At 38.3% G+C, this 21,643-nt stretch overlaps 1 protein-coding gene and 1 long non-coding RNA gene across 2 annotated transcripts in view; one reads left to right on the forward strand and one right to left on the reverse strand.

Moving 5' to 3' along the window:
- Positions 1 to 21,643, reverse strand: part of slc7a1a (solute carrier family 7 member 1a) — a 35,446-nt gene that overhangs the window by 11,109 nt on the left and 2,694 nt on the right. The window contains exons 2-6 of the mRNA XM_079803766.1: positions 12,512 to 12,977; positions 10,065 to 10,223; positions 9,630 to 9,798; positions 6,881 to 7,014; positions 2,702 to 2,924 (exon numbers count right to left, since the gene is read on the reverse strand). Coding sequence (XP_079659892.1) covers positions 2,702 to 2,924; positions 6,881 to 7,014; positions 9,630 to 9,798; positions 10,065 to 10,223; positions 12,512 to 12,881 — 1,055 coding nt within the window. The 5' untranslated portion in view covers positions 12,882 to 12,977. The remainder of the gene's footprint in view (positions 1 to 2,701; positions 2,925 to 6,880; positions 7,015 to 9,629; positions 9,799 to 10,064; positions 10,224 to 12,511; positions 12,978 to 21,643) is intronic.
- LOC307118240 lies at positions 6,554 to 16,952 on the forward strand. Its single transcript, XR_013815510.1, has 3 exons — positions 6,554 to 6,681; positions 14,977 to 15,147; positions 15,419 to 16,952. It is a non-coding gene; the product is annotated as an uncharacterized lncRNA (long non-coding RNA).

The raw sequence follows: 21,643 nt of genomic DNA on the forward strand, positions 1-21,643 counted from the left end.
GTCCACACCAACAGATAATAACATTCTCTTTATATAATTGTGCGCTTTATATACATGCGTATGTGGGGTAACATAGTGCAGTTTTATCATATTACGTACATTTGAGTGTGTTTAAAGTTATGTTATTATGCTTCTCTGTGCATTCGCTCGGTGGCTACTATGAGACACTGCAGTAAGCTAGATCCATATTAGGCATGGTAAAACATGGTACTCATGGTAAACAAGATTTTAACGATAAGACTAACTGTGTTAAGCTATATAACAATGATTCGTTTTCTGACGATGAATGTATCCAAACAGTTGCTCACCTGTCTAATAAAACACATAATGTATTAAAGCGTCTTTGGTATTTCCATGGTTTCTACAAAAGAAAAGATTTTTTATTTTGATTATTAATTTTTTACATTGATCATTTTTTAATTGTGGGTAACGCATGTATGATGTCATCGATAGGCGACGCACGGACACGGTACGTTTCCTAGTTAAAATGGCTTATTTCTCTGGATTTAAACATTCTTGGAAACATTTGGGATGATTTAAGTACACAAGTCAACAAAATATATAACATTGTTCAATCTTACATATTGTGCCTTTAAAGGGTTAATTCGCCCAAAAATGAAAATTCTGTCATTAATTACCCTTACCCTCATGTCGTTCAACACCCGTAAGACCTTTGTTCATCTTCGGAACACAAATTAAGATATTTTTGTTGAAATCCGATGGCTCAGAAAGGCCTCCATTGGCAGGAACGAAATCTACACTCACAAGACCCATAAAAGGTACTAAAGACATCATTACTGGACAAAGTCCATCTCACTACAGTCGTTCTACAATATTTTTATGAAGCGACGAGAATAGTTTTTGTGCACAAAAAAAAATTAAAATAACGACTTTATTCAACAAATTTCTGTCTTCCGCCAAGGCCTGAACTCGCAAACACACAAAGCACCACGACGCATGCGTGAGAATATGACGTAGAGCCGGCATTCCAACACATGACCCGGAAGCGAGGAGTTTTGTTGACAAGCAGAGGAAGACGCGCCGTATCTAAGCTGTTGAATTCTACATTGATGGTTCTGTACATCAAACATCATTCGTAAATATGTTAGCAGATTTCGACGAAGAGGAGGACTTGCATTTTTTTTGCCCAACCGTACTTATTCGAAACCTGAATATACAGAAAGTGAACTACAAGAAATGGAAGCGGCTGCAACACAGCCACAGCCACTGGCATATTCTCGCGCATGCTTCGTGGTGCTTCGGGAGTTCACGTCAAAGGCCTAGGCGGAAGACTAAAACTTGTTGAATAAAGTTGTTATTTTGATTTTTTTTTGCGCACAAAAACTATTCTCGTCGCTTCATGAAAATATTGTAGAACCACTGTAGTGAGATGGACTTTGTAACGACATCTTTAGTATCTTTTATGGGTTTTGTGAGTGTAAATTTCGTTGCTGCCAATGGCGGCCTTTCTGAGCCATCGGATTTAAACAAAAATATCTTCATTTGTGTTCCGAAGATGAACAAAGGTCTCACGGGTGTCGAACGACATGAGGGTAAGTAATTATTGACAGAATTTTAATTTTTGGGTGAACTAACCCTTTAAGTTAGTAAAAAAATATGAAAGTGATTCCAACGATATTGTGTCGTTATCATCATAGCTGTGGTGTGGACTATTTCTATATAATGATGATTATGATGACAAATATTGGTTCAATTTTGTATTCTCCTCAACTAAAATATTCCTTTTGTCAACTAAAATTAAACGCTCAAAATTAATGAAAATGACGAGTAAATATTGATTATGACATTAGCAGCATTTAGCAGCAAATAAACCATATCCCAATAAGCAGAATATTTAATATTGAAAGTTTTTTGTTTATAATGGTATCATGTACATCAGATAAATCTGCAAGTAAAACCTAATCATACACATTGGTCGAACAAGTGGACCAGACTTCATGACTATATTCAAAAGTAGGTAGGTATTTGAACATAAAATTACACACTTCACTTTTGAACGGACTCCAAAATAGTATTTTAATATTGAAGATAAAAATGCCAAAAATTCACTGTAGCTCTGAAGTTGTTAGAAGGACGAAAGGTTTAGGACTCGGATAGATCATGCAGAAGACATTTTCCCTATAGATTACACACAATTCATGCTTCATAGTACAAACATTTCTGAGCAACAACATCTAGTGCATATACATGTAGGTCATAACTATGAGACTAATTACTGACAGACTTTTATGGACAGAAAAAATGTGGCATGAAGTCTTATTCCCACTCATGGCCTGGACTGAGTGTTGCATGACTGAGAAACAGGATTCATAACTCAGCACACCAAATTTCCTTTCGTATTTTTAGCAAGGGGCTCATATGAGCTGCCTCAGATAAATATACACACACACCGTCACGCAATTTCGGCCCGGACTGCACTCTCTCAACCTCCCTTGGGTTGTCGGAGTTCACTTGGTAAAATGTAATGATTGGACTGGTCAACTTCCTAAAGGTTGTGCTTTCAAAATGATTGAGGTCTTTTAAACAGCAACCAGGCTTGAGGGTAATTACATCTATTCATTTCAAGGAACATGGGTAATTATTCATTTCAAGTGCATTTTTAGTGCTCTACCATTCAGGGGCTGGTCTACTCTAAACTGGGCCATAGTGTTTTAAAACGACTTGTAGGATCAGTGCTTACCTGGTGGACAGGGCGCAGAGGGAGCCTACCGCCACAGCGTACGTGGCTCCTTCCCAGCCAACGTACTTAAAGGCAACAGGAAGAGGGCTGTTTTTATCCAGCATGTAATATGGCATCATCATGGTGAGGGCGGCCGATACACCAAAGTACGCAACAAAGCAGATGAGGAGGGAGGAGACGATCCCGATGGGAATGGCTCTCTGGGGGTTCTTCACTTCCTCACCTGTAATATTGAACAGGATATTGTGAGAAACAGTATTGAGTTATGGAAAATTGCATTTTGCAGGCTGGACTCGAACCTGCATCATCCATTCAAGCGTCAAGGCCCAACATGTCAGCAGCTAATTGCTACATCCCAGTACCAATAACATAGTCGGACCAAAGGAGGCCATAAACAGACGCATGCCCAGACTATCAAGTAACAAGAGTTCTTAGACAGTTTTTCTCCCAAGAGAACACTAATGTAACAAGACACCAGTTTATTTTCAGCTCTTTACATTATTGATATGTGCGGATTTAATTTTGTCCCATCTATCTCATGACACGACTGATCATTAATGTGTGAAATAGAAAACGGATAGATGGTTGGTTGTCTTTTAATTAGTGCCTCTACAAACACTATGGAAGCTTCCAAGTAAGGGTAAAATAATGTAATAAAATTGGTAATTGTGGGATAATTCAAATAAGAATGATTTAATCTCCCTTAAAATGAGAAATTAAGTCACATCACTGTCAAATATTAAGTTTCAATTACAAAAAAATATATAAAGTTGCAATTACAAGAAATGAAGTTGTCATTATGATATGTGATACATCATTATGATACATTTCCATAAAATACAGTATATGACTGTGCACAAAATCCACCATTCTTTGTTTCAATTTGATCTCTCTAACGGAAATTCATTTAATGTCTAGGGGCCCTATCTTGCACCCAGCGCAATTGACTTTGTACACCGACGCATGTGTCATTCCTATTTTGCACCCGCGCAAAGCGCGCTTTTCCCTCCACAGAAGCATGTCGCTAAACTAGTGAATGAACTTGCGCTACCTGGGCGGTTCAGCGCAAAAAAGGAGGCGTGTTCCGGCGCAAACAATCCCTGGTGCTATTTTGCTGTTCCATTAAACAATTGCGCCACTGACCAGAAAAAACCTAGTCTAAAGTCAGTGGCGCGTTGCGCGTTGTTCATTATGCTATTTTAAGGGCGCATGCTTGACCATAATGTATAGTGTGCACAACGCGCATACACTTTGCTCATGTAATCTACACAGATGCAACAGTTATTTTTGCAAATCATAAATTGTTACACTAAAAAATATTAACACATGAGATGACGGAAATCATTGTGGTGTGCCACGAAGATGTGAAAAAATAGGCATAAATCTAGCTTACAAATTATTCAGGCTAATTGTAGTCTAATAATTAAGGAGACCTGTTTGCCCAATAGTGGCAACTTCTGGCAAGATATATATGTATATAAGGACATCTAACAAATTGGTTTGTCCGTCAAGAACCAGGAAAAAAAATCGGTGAGGGTGGACGCAGCGATGTCCTCTGCTGGCGTCAGGTCCTGAGTAGAGGCAGATCCACCTCCCGTTACACGGCGTGCCCGATTGATGCTGGCAAGCTTGGACTTTCCCTGTCTTCTGATGTCATTGTAGCGCTTGCGGCACTGGTGCGACGTCCTGGGGATGCCAGCTGATGAAACAATTGTGGCTATTTCCTCCCACGCCTGTTTAACCGACGCTATTTTGGGTGGGTTTCTCCCATCCCCATACAACACAACTTCTCTGTCTTTCACTGCTCTTACAAGAACATCAGTCTCCTCGGCTGTGAACCGCTCCTGGCGTGCGCCTGGTAAATACGCCATAATAATAGCAATCCATAATGGAACTTGCGCACCTGCTTTTACAGGGAATGTTGGATGACGCTCTGATTGGTTTATTCACGTTACGCCCAAACCACACCTATGAATAATGAAGCTACTTCAGACCAACCCATTTTAGATTTCCCGCCGGGAAAATAGCAACAGCGCCGAGACCCGCCCACAAAGTTACTTGCGCTTCGCGCTTTGACACTTGCGTTTCAGATCGTTAAAATAGGGCCCTAGATGACATTGTTTATTTTAAGCCAAACTTTTTTGGGTCAGTGAGATTTTTTTAAAGAAATAAATACTTTTATTCAGCAAGGATACATTGAACTGGTCAAATGTGACCGTAAAGACATTTATAATGTTACAAAAGATTTCTATTTCAAATAAATGCTGTTGTTTTCCACAAAAATATTAAGCAGTATAACTGTTTTCAACATTGATAATAATAATAAATGTTTCTTGAGCCGAAAATCAGCAAATTAGAAAGTTTTCTGAAAGATCATGTGACACTGAATAAATTAAATGTCATTAAATGTTTCCCAATATAATTGCTTTTACTGTATTTTTGATCAAATAAATGCACAAACTAAAAAATCTTACAGACCCCAAACTTTTAAACAGTACTGAACATCAGATTTACATTAAAGGAGTCATGAATTGGATTGTTTTATTGTTTTATAATGTTTCCTGTAATGCACTTTCAATGTTAGTATGATTTTTACATCAAGAATGGTCATAATTTAGAAATAAAAGGCATTTTTCCTACCCTGATTTAGCCCTCTGATTTGAACGCTCTGTTTGAAGGGGCGTGTCCTGCTGTGACATTGTAAATTCGCACTGCTGTGATTGGCTGTGAGACTTCAGTGTAAACGCCCACTGATGTGATTGGCTAATATCTTTGCATATGAATTAGCTAAATATTACATGTGTAACTCTCTCGAAAACTTTTTGCATTTTTTACTATTACAGCTCTCAAGTTTAACTAATCATGAAAAAGGTTGACTATAGCATTATATTTAGATCAATGGCATTATATTTAGATCTAGGCATGAAAGGTTGCAGTGATGAGCATTTGTCGATTACAGACATGTTGAGCGCTTGAATGCAGTGATCTCATCATTGCAACTCAATTTCTGCTCACTAGCGAATGCTTTCATCATAACTAACAGTGCAAACACAATGCAAATAAGAGACTCGCTGATTATTACAGGAGTTTTGGCGCGAGTCCAGAACTCAGTCACTGATAAACTTGCGCTGTTTGAGTCATAGCTCTAGAGATTGTAAAGGGAGCGTTATTTGATCGCTTTCTATTTATAATTTAATCACAGTTTAAATAGCAGATTTTTTTTCATCCTACTAAGAGAAACAATGTGAAGTTGCTCTTCTCTCCTTGTCATCTCACTAACACGCCAGTGGGCGGGGCCAAAGTTGCAATGATGAAGTAGGCGTTGATTTTCTTCTGCAGAGGCGCTCTTTCACCTAAAGGCACATTCCACAATGAGTCATTATCTGGGCTTGGTTTTGATAAAAGCTGTTTTTGGACTAACAATGAAGTTTTCGGTTCGAAGCTTACAGGGTATTCGTACAGTATGACGACCTCTTATATGTCAAAAGTCAAAAATTGTAATTTGACTATGACATGACTCCTTTAATTTAGCTACATTTAATTGTGCCATTAAGAAGCATTGTAGCTAGAAAATGCTGCTGCTGTGAGTAGTGTGAGCATGTTCGCTTTTAGCAAAAGTTCCTGTGGTTTGACCTTGCGCAGGGCACTACATAAAACAGAGGAGTAGTGTGTTCATGCCAGCAGTGGCAGAGAGAGCACAGGAACATGGGTAAATTACCATTCCTGACCAGCGTGTAGATGAGGAGGGGTTACTGAATGTGAACCACAGCTACAGGGAGGGAAACAAGTCCAGACAAACCCTGACACACTCTAGCCAATCGAATGCAAGAGAATGTGGGGGAGTGAGCCGCCATAAAAGAGGGGGGCCAGAAGCATACCATAAGCAGAAATCCACTGAGAATATCCATGCAAGACGATTATAAACATAAAGGGAACTCTAAATAACCTCGACCAAAGCAACATGGACGCAAGCCAAATATGTAGGTAACAATAAGCCTCACTGTTGTACCAATGTAGCGTTTATATGTAGAAAACATAGTTCTTGCGCAATTTAACCGCACTTGTTGACATGCATCATATATTTGACCTTTTTCAAGTGAATTCAGGAGAAAACAGATGCCGTCTAAAGACTAGACATGAGATTTGAGAGCACTAGAGTTCAGAGTGATCATTAGGTACCTGTGGTGGCAATGCAGTCGAACCCAACGAAGGCGTAAAAGCAGGTAGCCGCCCCTGATAAGACCCCTGAGAAGCCAAAAGGCATGAACCCACCTTCACCCAGCATCTCTTTCGAAGGTAGGGGCTGTGTGGAACTGGTCGAAGAGAGAAATGTAGACATTTTTAACATGACATTTGAATTTGAAAGGGTTAAACATAATTTAAAGGGGACGTGTATCATTTCTGTGACACTGTGAAGGGAACTGTAACAGTAAAATCTATGGAAACATACACTACCGTTCAAAATATTGGGGTCGTTTTTGAAAGAAGTCTCTTATGCTCACTAAGGTTGAATTTTTTGATCAAATACACAGTAAAAACAGTAATATCGTGAAATATTATTACAATAACTTTTTTATTTAAATATATTTTGAGATGTAATTTACCCCAGTGTCCCATGTCACATGATCCTCCAAAAATCATTCTAATAGGTTAATTTCTTATTATTATCAGTAGCCATGTTTCCATATTTACACAAAACAAAACAAAACGCTGGATGAAAAAGCCAAGATGCGCATCAATTCTAAAAATGCGCTTAAGAAACGTATGTGCTCAATTGAGTCAGATAATTTTTTTATCCGCTATGAAGACATGCGCATAAACCACAATGGAAACACATTTACCGAAGACATTTCTTGATTCGCAGCAAAAAAGTAATGTGACTTTGCACAATAGGACTGCATAACTGGACTAACCAGCAGACCGATCTCGTTGCGCAGCATCTGAAAAATGTTGTTTTGGTCATTCTAAAATGCCTGAGCAAACTCTGTTGTCAAATTGGCTCGGTATAATTATCTCCCAGAACTCTCTTACACGACTGCGTTCCCAAACAGCAGGCATCCGCCTCTAAAGGCAAGATAACCTGACCGCATTTATTGCGTTTTGTAATTGCGTAAAGTAATTTATTATGAAAAAAGTCCCACAGTGGGTTTTCCTACTGCAGTAACTGCCATTTTTCTTTGTGATATTTGGTGCCAGTTTATCACGAAGTTACGATTTTGTTCCGTTCGACTCACTGGATGGAAACAGTGCTTCATTCGCAAATGTTTTATGCCATATTCCAATTTTGCGAATAACTTAAATTCGCAATTTTGGGTGGAAACAGCAGCCAAGTTTTTTTTTATTGACAAACTGAATGTGTAAAAAAAAAAAAAACGATTGCGCAATTTGCTATTTTCCGTCCAATTGGCCTTTTACCGATAAAATAGTGTGCGTAATGACGTCATTCCTAAAAAAACACATTGTCGCATAACATTTGTTGTATCACGAAAAATAGTCTGCCCTCAAGTCGTTTCCATACATAATTCTGCGTATATAGCAAATTATATCGTATCTTTCCTCATCCATTTTGAAACAAAACTTCATTATATATATATATTATTAAATTGAAGGCTCTATATTTTTATTAACAAGTGTCATGTTTTTTTAAACTTCATTATAAAGACTATTTAGATCACAATACTCAGAAGAATATTTAGAAACGGGTGCAGCTATTTTTCTGATTAACTTTTATTAGATTGTTAAAAAAACGGACAAAATTACAAAAATAAGGATGATGTTTGAGAGGTAACACGTCTTATTCTAACCGATAGTAATACAATAATTTAATATACAATTTAATAATATGCAAGCCTGCCTCACTCGTGTTGAAAACTGAAGCCAGAGCGTCTCGATCGCCCCCAGGTGACTGGTCCCAGTATAGCTCATAACCCCTGCCCTCTCCATGTATTGTAATGAACGCAAGACAAACTAAACAATCAATTTTCACTTCAAATTAACTTTTTCCCAAAGATGGCTTCTGTAATTTTTATCACGGTGGTTTTATTTCAAGTGTTAGTTTTTTAAATAAGTTTGGTTTTAGTTAGTTATTTGATGCTATAAAATCGGGGGGCGTGACGTCATGATTGACAGCTTCTCTGAGTGAAGTAGTCACTTAGCCACTAACAGACTTTTTTCAGGATTTTCTTGATGAGATTGGAGCTTTAGGTTTAATTTCTACATTTCCATAACTGATTATTTCACACAGACATAATGAATTGTTCTGCATCTGCGAGAGTGTGGGCGGGCTTTTGATATCGTGGCTCTACTTCCTGCTCTCTACTACGCAGACTCCGGTCCCGAGGTCACTACTGCACAGACTCGGTCCCAAATCTGCGCAAGATGTCAGCGCCATATTCACTTTTCTTCAGTGGAAGGTAGTGAAGACGCGTCGTCCATATTTTTTTACGGTAAATGATAATATGAATATAATAGATTTAATGCAGCTTTGAACTACAGAGAAACAGTGAAAGCCTGTGTCGACATTTGCAAAAAATGATGGATAATTGGCTTTTCCATCAGCTATATTGGCAAACCTTTTTTTATAATTTTGAGGAAACCATAATACACCTACGTAACATGATATATTACTTGTTTCAAATTGTGTCCTTGGGTAAATTCTTTAAAAATAAAATCATACTGAGCCCAAACTTTTGATTGGTAGTGTACATCTATAGAAGTCAAGCATTATTATCATCCTCTCATTTTCTTGAGATAAGGTAGATAAAACTTTTGGTATTTGTTAAGATTACAAAAGCACAAAATAATACACAGAGAGCTTCCCTATGTTTGGAAGTCATTTCTTCTTTTTTTTTATTCTGTTCATGGCGTCTCAGAAATTGCATACTCAAAAAACATATTCCAAGAACTTTTTCCAAAAGTCATGACTCACTTAAGGGTGGAATCAGTTCCGTTTAGAATCTCATCAGGGTTCAGGTGCCAGTTCTTCAGCGTACCTTTGACCAGCCCAGATACGACCATGAACAGCAGCACCAAAATGTTGATGCAGGTGAACACTTTATTGACCATGGCTGACTCCTTCACCCCAAAGGCCAGGAGGCCTACAGCAAACAAAACGTAGTTCAAAACACTACGGAGCAAAGTCAACACAAAGGGACGCTAAATATATACATTGAAAAAGCTTTCATTTTCAGAATGAATGAGTGTGTTTCACAATCACGTTTTAATAATGTCTTTCGCAGTAGAAGATACACAACATGAAAATGACATACCATATATTTATAGCATTGAATGGCCCTATGGAATACACAATTCTGATTAGTCAGTCACGGCTTCCTATGTAATTGGTGCTCTAGTCATGTTTTACCTGTGAGAGTGATGATGATGAATACAGCGAATATATCTGGGTACTCTGCCAGAAGGCCCGGGGCGTTCATAGACATGTACTGTCGACAGAAATGCTCAATATGTTTTCCAATCAGCTCATCAAACGTGGCACTCCAGGCTCGGGCAACACTTGAGGTTCCTGAGAAAGTTTTATAGATTATGTAACATAAGAAAAACATAAGGAAATTTAAAAACCTTCACTATATCTCAGTTTACAGACTCGCAGAATTTGTCCCAGCTTACTAGGCTGCACAATATATCATTTTAGTATCAATATCACATTATGCGCATCCGCGATAGTAACATAGCAGGATGTGCCATGTCACGTATAGGGATTGTAGTTGATACGTGATCCGTACGGGCCAGAATGCATATGAGTTTTCCTTTTCTGTCTGTCTTTGTACACAATGTGACTATACACATCACAACATGTAAATAGGAAAATGTTGGCGTTATTTTGTCACTTATTGAGCAGTAGGCTAGCTGGAGCCATTTACCGCCAGTCTTTGTGCTAAGCTAGGCTAGCGGTGTGTGCATCAGACAGAGTTATGTCACGCAAGGAGAATGATATGTGTGAACTTATCTAACTCTGGGGGACACGGTGAATAAGCTAAAGTTCCAAAAAGTCAGCGTGTTCCTTTAATTGCAAAGTTTAACCATTATAGAGTGAAAGTTTATCGTTTACATGTGTTTTTAAGTCAAGCACACACAGCACGTGAACACCAAATTCAGTTCTCTCTTCTTCTTTTTTTTTTATAGCTTAAATGGACATATTAGGGGTGGGAGAAAAGGCCGATGCATCGCGATTCATTATCCAACGATTCAGAATCGATTCTGTGTTTAATTCAAACGGCCACTTCACCACTGTGCGCGCGCGCGTTCACCGGCCAAACAGAAAAACATGTTGATAGGTGAACGTTCGTATGCTGGTGAATTGGCTTCGTTTAAGATAAAATTGACAAACTACGACCTGCTCAGGGGCGTCGCACCCGTGGGGACACTTTTCCCGGTGAGAGGGTTTTATGCAGTTTTTCCGCAGTTTTGCACAAACGCCTTAAAGCAGTCGCTCCCCTTCTCTGGCCGCTCTGTGTCTGCGCTCGCTGCTGCTGCCTCCCCATTTCAAAAATGTATTTTGCCTATTAAATGCAAAGTTTTTGATGTCAAAAGCATTTCTAAATTAAGTTCATATTTCCAACAAACGAAATTCTGAGCCAAAATAACGAAGTGCTGCTCAAGTAGGAGCTTTCCTTGCCATTAATGCTTACCGTAATAACACTTCTATGTCTCCGATGCGGTGGCCAGGACATAAACCTACCAACATCCGTGGCATAATTTTTGGAATGACTTATCGAATATTGCTGAACTACTGCACAATGTTTCAAACAAATGGAAAATTCTGAACAAAAACTTCGTTTTGGCAAGTGATTCGTTAAATGTCTCTAACATGACTGTTGCAGCTCGGGCAAGTTCTCTCATGTGAGATGTTATGCGCACACACTGAATTTGGCTTCTCAGCGAGCGCTAAAGTTGTTTTTCTTCTGCATTAGCCTATGTTTTAAAGATTTTTTTGTGGCTCTAACCAAAGTCAACTTTTTTTTTGCTTTAAAGACATTTTTTGTTAAAATGTTCTAAAGAAACTGAACAATTGTCACACTTAGTTGTAAATTGAGAACTGTTTATTCTTAATGATTGTTCTTTGCAATTGTATGGCTTCCTATGTTTCATTAGAGCTTGTTAATCTTGAATATAACTTTGTTAATAAAATAAAAGTATTGAAACAAATCTTCATAATCATTTTTAATACGGCAATACTGTCAAACAGATATTCTAACTAAAAACAAAACACATATTAGCTCCAATTTTGGTTAAAAAGTAAAGTTCATGTATTTGCACAGCAGGACAATTAGTTACCAAAAATGTATGTTAAGAATCGTTTTGGGTGTTACTCCCAGAATTGGAATCGGATCGAATCGTTAAGTGCCTTAAGATTCCCACCCCTAGGACATATGCACACAAAATGAAGTCAAAATGCCTGTCATGGCAAATATCCTCGTAAACACAGTCGGTTATGTGTTATGTCTTAAAGTGACAGTAGCCTAATGTACCAGAAGCTGTTTGTGTCACCAATGGTGATCAAACAACAAAAAAAGAAAGAGAAATTAACTTTTGTAGCTTTAACAAAGATGAATTGTATGAATTAATTAATTATATTAGTTATATTTCATTCATTCAATTTCTGTACCTGAATACTGTTATAAAAGAATATATAAATGTAATTTTTTTGCAATATTGTGCAGCCCTACAGCTTAGTTTCAGCTTAGAGGTTTCGCAGAAATAATGACTATTAACTCAAATAGAAAACATATATAGTAGGCCAATAGGAAAATACATGTGGTTGCTTAATATTCATAATAAGTGATATCTCACCAATAACATATGAAAGTATAAGGTTCCAGCCAGTTATAAAGGCCCATAGTTCTCCTACAGTCACATAGCTGTACAGGTATGCTGAGCCTGTTTTCGGCACTCTCGCTCCAAATTCTGCATAACAGAGGCCCGCGAGCACCGAGGCCAGGGCCGCGATGAGGAACGACAGCACGATGGCCGGTCCGGAGTTTTCCCTTGCCACGGCACCGGCAAGGACATACACCCCAGCTCCCAAAGTGCTTCCCACACCAAGAGCCACCAGGTCAAAGGTGTTCAGGCATCGGGATAGACGCGATTCCTCCGAGTTGCAATTGACAACCTTCACCCTCAGCAGCTGTTTCCCGAAACGCAAAAGCTTTTTCAAAACCATTGCTGATTCGATCTGGAGTCAGCCTCTTTTTGTGCTTCGTTTTATTGCCGCTTCACTCCCTCAGTGGTTAGAATGTTGTTAAGACGTGTTGTTTATCTGTGGAAAGAAAAACACAAAGTAATTAATTTAAAAAACTGGCTGTGGCAGTCTATTTATTGCAGATTATGTCAAATGATTAGGAGGCAAAATATATCAACAGTATTTTAAGGATATCAGTATCATTCCTTTTAAAATAAATCGTTTACTTAAAGCCTTTATCTATAATAATTAATTATGCCTTGTAATGCACTTTATAATGCATTATGTTATCTCATGAATAATTGTAACCACAGTTATAATACACCTTTTAAAAGTATAATGCATCAAAATGACAACCAATTTCAGATGTAACAAGGGATCTGTGAATATTATAATGCATTTGAACTTTGGTTACAGTTATTTATGAGTAGATATAATGCATTATAATTATGTATACCTTTATAATGCATTATACATAAAGGCTTTAAGTAAAGTGTTACCAATAAATCAACAAATTACAGCCAAATAATGATTATTTGAAGTTGGACAAAAGCAAAACAAAATCTTAAAAAATGTAAAAACAATTGAAAAATGTAATATTGATCACCCCCAAAAGAGAAAGAGAGCAGCATGAACATTCTTCAAAATATCTTCTTTTTGTTGTAAAAAGTCATATGGATGTGAATTATGGCTTCAGTACATCACTGAAGAATGACAGTGTAATTATAATATGAAAGTACCTTAATAATATGCAATCGTTTTGTCCGATAAGGTTTATATATTTTGTCCAAGAAAGATTCAAAATTAATTTCCAGATATGAACCAAAACACTACAACAATAATATGGTGGTTAATTGTTGGTCCGACCAAAATTACAAGGCATTTTCCAGATATTTTCCACCAGAGATAAGCGTTTAAGCACTGCAAATGTTGTGTCCTAAAAACGTGCAGCGCACTGACACACTTAAACTTCTAGCCAAACACTAAAAAAAGAACAAAACATAATACTGTTTTTGATAATACTGCAAAAGAACTCTACGCCGCATTGTGAACCACAACCAAACCTCTCTTGAATGAAACGCACACTATCCAAGACCAAGAATCAAAATGTACTGTACAGTACTGTGCGTACAAATGGGCGGCTGCTCTCCAGGCAATAGGTTCATACAGCTGCACTGTCTCCATTTTAAGTACTGAACACTTTTCCCAAGTGTTGAGTAACATGGAGAGAAATCCATAAAATGTGACTGGTGGCAGAGCTGGAGAGGCCCACCGGGGGATAATCTATCATATTCACACAAACTGACATGTGTTACGTAACCGAGAGCGGAACTTAATGGCAAAAATACATGCGATTGCAAAAGAACAACTGGGATCTGTGTTCACAAACTCTGTGAGAACAGCCTGTTCTGAGAAGTTAATTTGATGCAAATGTATCTCTCTACGTGACATCATACAACAGATGTGAAGCAGTAAATTTGATCTTTTTCTCATAATAAAGGAAAAATACCTTTCAGTAGTAACTAACTAAAAGTTGTTACACTACTACTTTGTTTTTTTCTTACAAAATTTGACAGTAGCTCAGCTACTTAAAAAATAGTGCAGCTTTTCTTAGCCACTTTTTTCCAAGCTAATTTGCGTTGTATGGCACAATAAAGCAGTGTTTTTTGAGTTATGTAAATCCAATAAAGATTTCTAATGGTTTCTATGGTTTTAATCTAGTCGTAGCTGGTTTAAGCTGGTCAACCAGTTGGTCCCTCAGTCTGACCCAAATGTCCCTAAACCTTGTCTGACCAAGCTGGGAGCTAAAACCAGAAATCTAATTTAGGCTTGTTTAAGCTATTTTTAGCAGGGTAATTGAGATCCTCATTGTTTTTGTCATATAGATATTGATTACACTGAGAACAATTAAATTCAATATACAAAATAAAATAAAGACTAGCTTTTTTTAATCACTATTTCTTTAAATAGTAGCATGATTACATTTGAACTACTTCAAACTATGGGTAACTTGAGAGGCTTTAAAGTCTATAAATTAAGCTACTGTGAATCATGACCCAGTTCTCTTTCTTTGGAGCTCCCATCTAAACAGCAAAGGAGACATAAGGAGTCACTTCCTGTCACACTTAAATGGAAAGTTCCACAGACGTGGAGGTGGCGACCTTTTCTTTCTCTCCCATGCAGTGTGCTTCGAGGCCTATCGGATGTCTTGGATGTCAGAAACATGGATCACACAACATGGAAGCAGGTTAGCAGAGTCACTCGAGCAGTACTGCACCTTTAACTGTTGTCATATGAATCACGCAAGCATGGCATGAGGGCCTGACTGGAACAAACCTGTTGCTGGAACTGCTAACACAAGCTTTAGCCGTATTTCCCACATCTAAACACCGGAAGTTCATTAAAATGAGATTAGCAGTGTGACCGGGTAAAGACAACCAGAGTTTAAAGCTGTGCACAGGACAAGGATCAGTAAAAAAAAGTGTTTGTTGTTTGTTTTCTTTTAACAAATGCACAAGTTTCTGGCAACCGACATGACCATGCGCTCCAGGAGAAGTCTCAGACGGCAAACTGTTTCTGGAGAAACCAGTGCGGTATGCAAGAGGTTATGACACTGTGTGAACATGAAGTACATTTATATTTTTTTAAATATGAGATATACACCGATCAGGCATAACATTATGATTATGAGGTGAAGTGAATAACACTGATTATCTCTTCATCACAGCACCTTTTAGTGGGTGGGATATATTAGGCAGCAAGTGAACATTTTGTCCTCAAAGTTGATGTGTTAGAAGCAGGAAAAAATGCATAAGGATTTGGGCGAGTTTGAAAGGGCCAAATTGTGATGGCTAGACGACAAAACTGCAGCTCTGGTGGGGTGTTCTCGGTCTGCAGTGGTCAGTATCTGTCAAAAGTGGTCCAAGGAAGGAACAGTAACCGGCGACAGGGTCATGGGCGGCCAAGGCTCATTGGTGCACGTGGGGAACGTAGGCTGGCCCGTGTGGTCCGATCAAACAGGACAGCTACTGTAGCTCAAATTGCAAAAATCAAAGGTTCAGGAATGGTTTGAGAATCACAATCCATGGACGCCCCACCTCGCAACTTAAAGGACTTAAAGGATCTGCTGCTAACATATTGGTGCCAGATACCACAGCACTCCTTCAGGGGTCTAGTGGAGTCCATGCCTCGATGGGTCAGGGCTGTTTTGGCAGCCAAAGGGGGACCAACACAATATTAGGTCATAATGGTATGCCTGATATATATGCTGTATATGAAACATTTGCAATATATATTAGAACACCCTTAAAATATATGCTTAATTTCTACAAACAATATTATATTATATATAATGCCTATAATATATATATAACTCTCTTCTCATAACTTTTAACAAAAAACATTTCCTATCTTTGGTTTCTGTCCTGAGGTGAATCAACGTAATCCAAGCACAAGCTGTTACTGAGGGTCTTCCGTCCAGTTGGACCTCATTCAGATATCCCAGCATTCACTGAGTGAGCTGGTCTAAACTGCTCTACTGGTGTGACATCAGACATGTTGAGATATCTGTCTCTATGCCATGCTGGAGGAATGCAGAAAGACCACAAATGCTATGAAGGCATTTTGGAAGAGATTTATAAGCAATGGTTAAATGGGACTGCAAAACAAGGCAATTTCAAGATGAAGACCAACACCAACACTGAATGTTCCAATCTAATATGACTTCTGATTTGTAATGTTGCTTGAATCATAATCATACACTGTTTGTTTGTTTGTTTGGCCAGAGGAGAACTGGCACCCTGACTGAGCCTGGTTTCTCCCAAGGTTTTTTTTTCTCCATTATGTCACCTGATGGAGTTTGGGTTCCTTGCCACCGTCGCCCCTGTTGCCTTAGGCTTTTGGCTTGCTCAGTTGGGGACACTAAATATTTAACTATATTACTTTCTATTAAATTCTGTTGCATTATTTTCCTGTTACCATTGTGAAGCTGCTTTGAAACAATCTGCATTGTAAAAAGCGCTATATAAATAAAGGTGACTTGACCACAATTGTAAACGATTTATGTTATATGCATACTTCAGTTATCATTATGAACCTGAGGTGTTTTACTTATAAACATCTCAATTGTTTTTTAGAGAGCACAATAGAAAGCTCTCTTTAAATATATTAGAGTTTCCAAAAACCCTACTAATCTCACAATGTATTCAATGTACCCTAAAGTCTGCCGTCAAAAGTAATGCTACGTTCGATCCAAGAACATTATGAGATGCTCAGAACAGTTGACGAAATTTCCACTGGATAACAAGTTGAGTATTACTTAGCATTTTAACATGCTTAAACGACAAATATACACAAAAGTCCTCAAAGTTATTCAAACAGCAAAAGAAAAAAGAAGGAAAAATAAAAAACGCTCTCTGCTCTTGACTAAGATGTTCAGTCAAGAGCAGAGAGCGTTTTTTTATTTTTCCTTCTTTTTTCTTTTATAGTTTTAATAAGAATTCATATTTAATTCATACACTGAAGACTATACGGTGTTATTTTACATTTGATTACTTTATGTAATTTCTGTACCTAAATGCTATTGTTAACCCTTACTAAAAATAAGTATACTTCAAGCTTGTTTAATTAAGTATACCTAACCCCTAAGTAATACCTAATCGTCCCTTAAAGGGATAGTTCACCCAAAAAGGATTTACTCACCCTCAAGTCATCCTAAGTGTATATGACATTCTTCTTTCTGACCAATAAAATCGGAGTTATATTACAAAAGTCCTGGCTAATCCAAGCTTTATAATGGCAGTGACTGTTCTTCTGTTTTTAAAGTCCATAAAAATTGCATCTGTCCATCAAATAACGTGCTCCACACGGCTCTGGGGTGTTAATTAAGGCCTTCTGAAGCAAATCGATGCGTTTGTCTTAGAAAAATATCCATATTTTTAAACTTTATAAAATAAGTTTCGGCCGACCGCCTTCCATATTCAATTTATGGAAAAAGGGTTGAAAGTGCCTCTGCTGATTAAAGGCTTCCGTTACGCTCGTCAGACGTCGCGTACGCATCTTGAATTGCAAGAAGGTACTTTCAACACTTTTCCACGAAAGGCGATCGGCTGGAACTTTACTTCATAAAGTTTTAAATATGGATATTTTTCTAACACAAACGTATCAATTCGTTTCAGAAGGCCTTTATTAACCCCCCAGAGCCGTGTGGAGCAGTTATTTGATGGACAGATGCATTTTTTTATGGACTTTAAAAACAGAGCAACTATTACTGCTATTATAAAGCTTGGAAGAGCCAGGACTTTTTTAATATAACTCAGATTTTATTCATCTGAAAGAAGAATGTCATACACACCTAGGATGACTTAAGGGTGAGTAAATCATGGGCTAATTTTCATTTTTCATTTTTGGGTGAAACCTTTAAGTAGGGTTTACGTTAAAGTTCCTTGGGGTAATAGTGCCCCCTCCCCCCCCCCTCCCTACCGCATAACAGTGAAAACATGGACCGCCGGAAAATCCAGTCAATGGCGGGAAAAGAGTAAAGTAGATTTGAAGTTAATTCCTATGTGCACTACCAGTAGACTAGCCTACTAGCCTAAAAATTCATATACTCAGAATTAAGAACATATCTGTTTCTTTATAAATCATTATGTGAATCAAAACTATGTGAAAAAAAAGTATTTAATAGGCTACTCCAGGGGTGTCCAATTCTAAGCCTGGAGGGCCACTGTCCTGCAAAGTTTAGCTCCAACCCAATGAAACACACCCAAAGCAGCTAATCAAAGTCTTAATAGGGATACTAGAGACTTCTAGGCAGGTGTGCAGAGGCAAGTTGGAGCTAAAATGTGCAGGACAATGGCCCTCCAGGACCGAGTTTGGACACCCCTGGGCTACTCAATCAAAAGAGTAAACATGACTACAAGCCAAGTATACTTAGAATACTTCTTTATACTTTTAAGTAGATCTGGATAAAAAGATTGAGTACAATTATAGGCCAAATATACCTTTCTGTCAGTATCAGTCAAGTATACTTAAGAGCAATTTTACGTACATTTCTGAGATGTAAATAAAGTATATTTCTGAGAAGTACATAAAAAGTAGACTGAAAGTCTACTTTCTTATTTTTTTGTTCAAAAGAAGTATAATAATAGCACACTTGAATCAACTTTTTTGTAAGGGAGACCAACCTGAAAATCAAAGAGCACTGTTTATTTTATTTGTCTCTTTAAATTGTATTTATTTGTGCTGCTGTAATTTATTTATGTGTTCTTGTTTTATTACTGACTGCTTACTTGTGTTTATTAACGTTTGACTTTTTGATGATGAAAAGATTTGATTAGTCTTTGAGTAGTTTTTGTTGTGGTGAAATTTGTTGAAATTTTACTGGTATCAAAAATGTTAGTGTTGTAACAATCTTATTTATTAGAATACAATGTTGACAAGGGTCAAATGCTACAGAGGCCTCAATGTGTGTGTGTGTGTGTGTATGTGTGCGTGCGTGAGTGTGTGTGTAATTATATTATACTAATTTGTTAACCGTTTTAGATAAATCTTGGCAACATGTACTACTATGCTCCCCCGTGGGAGCGAATTGGCACAATGTGGCTATGATTTACTTAAAATAACTGAATGAGTTAATACGATTTTCTGTTTGCTTTTTGCATATCATGTGCGGGCTCTGTATAAAATAAAACGTTTTTTTTTTTTTGTTTTGTGGCAGGGCCAGTGAAAATCTGAACAACTCTAGAAAAGATCCTTAGCATTGCTATGCCATCAACGTTGATTTCATAGCTTTCCAGTATTTAAATGTGAAAATGTCTCATTTGTTTCTATATGTAATTCTTCCAGGCATTTTCAGGAGAAACATCCGAGACACAATTCATATTTAAATAAAACACAATCAAGATCTCCATTAGCATTTGAGTAATAATCTTCTTCTTGAACGGCATCATACCCATTCCAGTCACGTACTGTAGCACTCGCTCTGCATGGAAAAATGGAAAAAATTCCGGATGGAAAAATCACATCTAAATAAATCTCCATAGCTTCATCTGACAGTAGTGTTGTGTAAGGTTGATAGTGCCATCATCTGACATTCCTGGCTCAGTCAGGACTAGTGAGGTGACCATAGACACACACATGCAGTTTATCTGGCTAAATTAAGCAGGTGGGCAGAGCAGGGGTGTTGTGCCTGGGAACCAATCAGCGGGCGACTTTCAGTTATGGTGTTAAACGTGCAGTGCAGCGTTGTGAGGTTTTAGCCTTGGGATGCTTGAGCCTTTTTAAATCACAACATTTTTGCAATAAAACCCAACAGCGTGTGAACTAAACACACAATCCTACGCTAGCATCAATACGGGTTTGAGTACTGACGTCACAAACGTTTAGTGTATCATAACCACAACACAAGTCCCTTCTAGAAACAGCAAGGCATCAGATAGGAAATAGGGTCAAGGGCATAGTGTCTACCCAGAAAGGGTTTTGTTGACGTGTTTTTCCGAAACTCTTTCCAATCATATGAGCATGTTTGGAGTGGGTGCAATGTACCTGACACCGTGCGACTACCATTAGCTCAGAAACTTGTGACTGCTATTTTACTTTGGAATGTATGTGACAAACATTCTTCAGTTTTAGTCTTTGGCAGGAATGTCTAAGCCAACCGATGGTGAGAAAAAAATCCCTGAAAATAAACCGACCTCGGTTATGAATTAATCCTCGAGCATATCAAGGTATCGCAAGACTCTTTTCCTCAAATAACTCAAAACGATAAGAAAACATGCTTTTTCTATTTTTCTTCATGACCAGGTAGTACATCTTAAACTAGTTGTTTATAGTGGCAACATGAAGAAGTTTCACTCAACGGTTTAAAACAATTAAATCAGTGTCGTCCTCCAGATAAAGTCCCATGACAGTTTCAAAAGGACGACAGGCGTGAGACAGGAGGGCAGCCAAGGTGGACAGAGTCTCAGCTGTCTGTCATTGGGAGCAAAGTCATTTCTCCACCTGTGACAGTGTCACGAACCTTCCCATGAACACGAAGAATGTTCTCTGTACACTGACCCCAGTTACACAAACGAGACACGCAAAAGACTATAAATTATAGGTTGAAGAGGACAGCACATGCACCCGGCCATCCACATGATGTAATAGAAAACGTGATTAATCAGACCAGGCACCTTCTTCCACTGCTCCGTGGTCCAGTTCTGATGCTCACAGGCCCACTGTTGGCTCTTTCGGCGGTTGACAGGGGTCAGCATGGGCACCATGACTGGTCTGCGGCTCTGCAGCCCCATACGCAACAAACTGTGATGTACTGTGTATTCTGACACCTTTCTATCAGAACCAGCATTAACATCCTTGAGCAATTTGAGCTACAGTAGCTCGTCTGTTTGATCGGACCACACGGCCCAGCCTTCACTCCCCACGTGCAGCATTGAGCCTTGGCTGCATCATGACCCTGTCGCTGGTTCACCACTGTTCCTTCCTTGGAGCACTTTTGATAGATACTGACCACTGCAGACCGGGAACACCCCACAAGGTTTTGGAGATGCTCTGACCGCTTCACAATTTGTCCCTTGTCAAACTCGCTCAAATCCTTACGCTTTTGCCCCTTTTTCCTGCTTTTAGCACATCAACTTTGAGGACAAAATGTTCACTTGCTGCATAATATATCCCACCCACTAACAGGTGCCGTGATGAAGAGATTCACTTCACAATGTTATAATGTTATTAAATCCTAAATTAAA

This window comes from Gobio gobio (assembly GCF_949357685.1).
Source record: "Gobio gobio genome assembly, chromosome: 22".
In the NCBI taxonomy this organism is placed as follows: domain Eukaryota; kingdom Metazoa; phylum Chordata; class Actinopteri; order Cypriniformes; family Gobionidae; genus Gobio; species Gobio gobio.